Source organism: Penaeus chinensis, chromosome 7, assembly GCF_019202785.1.
Source record: "Penaeus chinensis breed Huanghai No. 1 chromosome 7, ASM1920278v2, whole genome shotgun sequence".
NCBI lineage: Eukaryota > Metazoa > Arthropoda > Malacostraca > Decapoda > Penaeidae > Penaeus > Penaeus chinensis.
This window is the reverse complement of record NC_061825.1, coordinates 2,233,196-2,235,695: the sequence shown is the minus strand read 5'-3', so window position 1 is coordinate 2,235,695 and position 2,500 is coordinate 2,233,196. Positions and strand designations below refer to the sequence as shown.

Genomic DNA, 2,500 nt, shown 5'->3' with positions numbered 1-2,500 from the left:
CAATTTGGTCCCCTCTCCAAATTTCCACACTATGGTTATCATGTCTGTGTGATAATTTACATATCAGATTAAACTATCATCATGCTCATGACAAATTATACTCAATACTCTGAAGTAATGAGTAGACACCATTAGTCAGAGAGGATTAACAGTATATGGAATGCTATTTTAAAGTTTATATTAAATTGGAAGATGTATGCAATATTGACAATCATGGCAATCTTTGTCTCAAGTTTTCTCTTAAAGAATAGCTTAATCTGAAAGCAATATTACCAGAATTAATGTTTGCAGGTAGACTCTGTACTTGGCTAATGAAAAATGTTTAAGGGAAAATACACTTTATTGCAATGTTTAGATTAGAACCATGTTAATGACTTTACTAATATTACTGTTTTTAAAGAGCTCTGGTTACCTTTCCATAACTCTGTATAAATCAAAAAACATGTTAAAATTTTTTAACTCTTCTGAGCCATGAAGATCTAATAATGACTTATAAAACAGTATCAAATATAGATTTGACAATTAATCTTGATTTTGGATTCACCGTTGTTCTGGCTATGGACATATATAGGCTGGTTTTTGTTTATCACAGAATACTGTATATCATATTTCTTAATCATGACATATTATAATTAGTACAAAGATTCAAAGGTTACTCCAATAAGTATAAAAATAAGAAAATAACTTCTCTCTACTTTCATCTACATAGATCATGACAATATAAACCACTGTTGTATTAAATGCAAATGATAGTATTAAGCATAAAATATTTACACACTTTATTATAAAATCTATTATGTCATAAAAGTTCCATGCATTACTCACAACCAGAAAACTAGATATATGATTATGTATCTCCTTTAAACAACTAAGATAATATAGTTTAATACAAATAATAATATAACACTGTACTAAAGTATACACCACACTAACTAGCTAGTGAAAATCTTATAATTTCATTTAAAATAATTTGTGAATATGTGTGCATAAAAATGTCTTCAGTAACATATAATATATAATCTAGAATGCACATCTTAGATAAATAAACAACATTAACATATATGTATATATATAATTATCTAATGATTAATAACTCAAAAGCAAATAACAGATTTATACTTTCCAGGAAAAAAAAAAACACTAATAAATCTATATCTTGTTAAACCTTACATAGCTTTCATATGTCAACAAAAATATCACAAAATATTCCACATATATTTGCAGATGCAAAATTCATATTGCACTGATTAAACTTTTTTTCAGTATCATTCCTCATGCATTTTTTGATAAGTAAGGAATGTGTGGTCGAGATTCAGATATGTTGTGATAAATTCAGGGAAGTCTCTCTTAGTTACGACTTCCTCAAATATTTCTGCAGCGGCTCTAAATCTCTCCTCGTGTTTAGGTGAATTCAGAGAAACAGGATCCTGGGACATTATGGTAGCATCAACAAAGTCTCCGATGATTTTCTGAACAAGACCTCTTGTGATGACTTCACCGTTATCTTCCAGTTTAGCCTGAAATATCAAACAGTAATCATTATAATCATTATCCATTGATTATTAAGAAGTAGATATCAGGTACACTGAATGCACTTCTAAACCTTACCCTGTGCCTAATCCACTGCCAAACTTGAGAACGTGAAATCTCTGCTGTGGCCGAGTCTTCAACAGCCCCTTTGTAAATGTAGTGGCCCTTTCCACGCAACCATGCGTCTATGAAAAGAATTCCTACAGCAACATTGTGCTTCAGCCCTGCAAGGGTGACTCCACCTGCAAACAAAATCAAAAATAGTGTTACTCACCATTTCCTGAAGGAAGGAAATGATGAGAGTGACAGGGAAGTGAAGGAGAAAGAAAGAAAGAGAGAGAGAGAGAGAGAGAGAGAGTGAGAGAGAGAGAGAGAGTGAGAGAGAGAGAGAGAGAGAGAGAGAGAGAGAGAGAGAGAGAGAGAGAGAGAGAGAGAGAGAGAGAGAGAGTGAGAGAGAGAGAGAGTGAGAGTGAGAGTGAGAGAGAGAGAGAGAGAGAGAGAGAGAGAGAGAGAGAGAGAGAGAGAGAGAGAGAGAGAGAGAGAGAGAGAAATTCATATTTACAGGAAATGTATATTGTCCTTTCTCAATTTCTCCACACACACACACACACACACACACACACACACACACACACACACACACACACACACACACACACACACACACACACACACACACACACACACACACACACACACACACACACACACACACACACACACACACACACATACACACACACACACACACACACACACACACACACACACACACACACACACACACACACACACACACACACACACACTCACACACACACACACACACACAGTCTTTGTGTATGTGTTTTACCTGCAGGCATCTGCAACAAATCCCCAGCAGTAACACGAACATCATTTCTTGGCTGTCTTTCTATTTGATTGTCCTTATTATCTAATACTACCATCTGAGAAAACAGAAAAGAGATCA

The 2,500-nt window shown here is 34.6% G+C and overlaps 1 protein-coding gene across 1 annotated transcript in view; it reads right to left on the bottom strand.

Moving 5' to 3' along the window:
• Positions 1 to 321: 321 nt before the first annotated feature.
• LOC125027545 (malate synthase-like) overlaps positions 322 to 2,500 on the bottom strand; it is a 10,172-nt gene continuing 7,993 nt past the window's right edge. The window contains exons 8-10 of the mRNA XM_047616638.1: positions 2,384 to 2,477; positions 1,609 to 1,772; positions 322 to 1,517 (exon numbers count right to left, since the gene is read on the bottom strand). Of these exons, the coding sequence (XP_047472594.1) occupies positions 1,266 to 1,517; positions 1,609 to 1,772; positions 2,384 to 2,477 (510 nt within the window). The 3' untranslated portion in view covers positions 322 to 1,265. The remainder of the gene's footprint in view (positions 1,518 to 1,608; positions 1,773 to 2,383; positions 2,478 to 2,500) is intronic.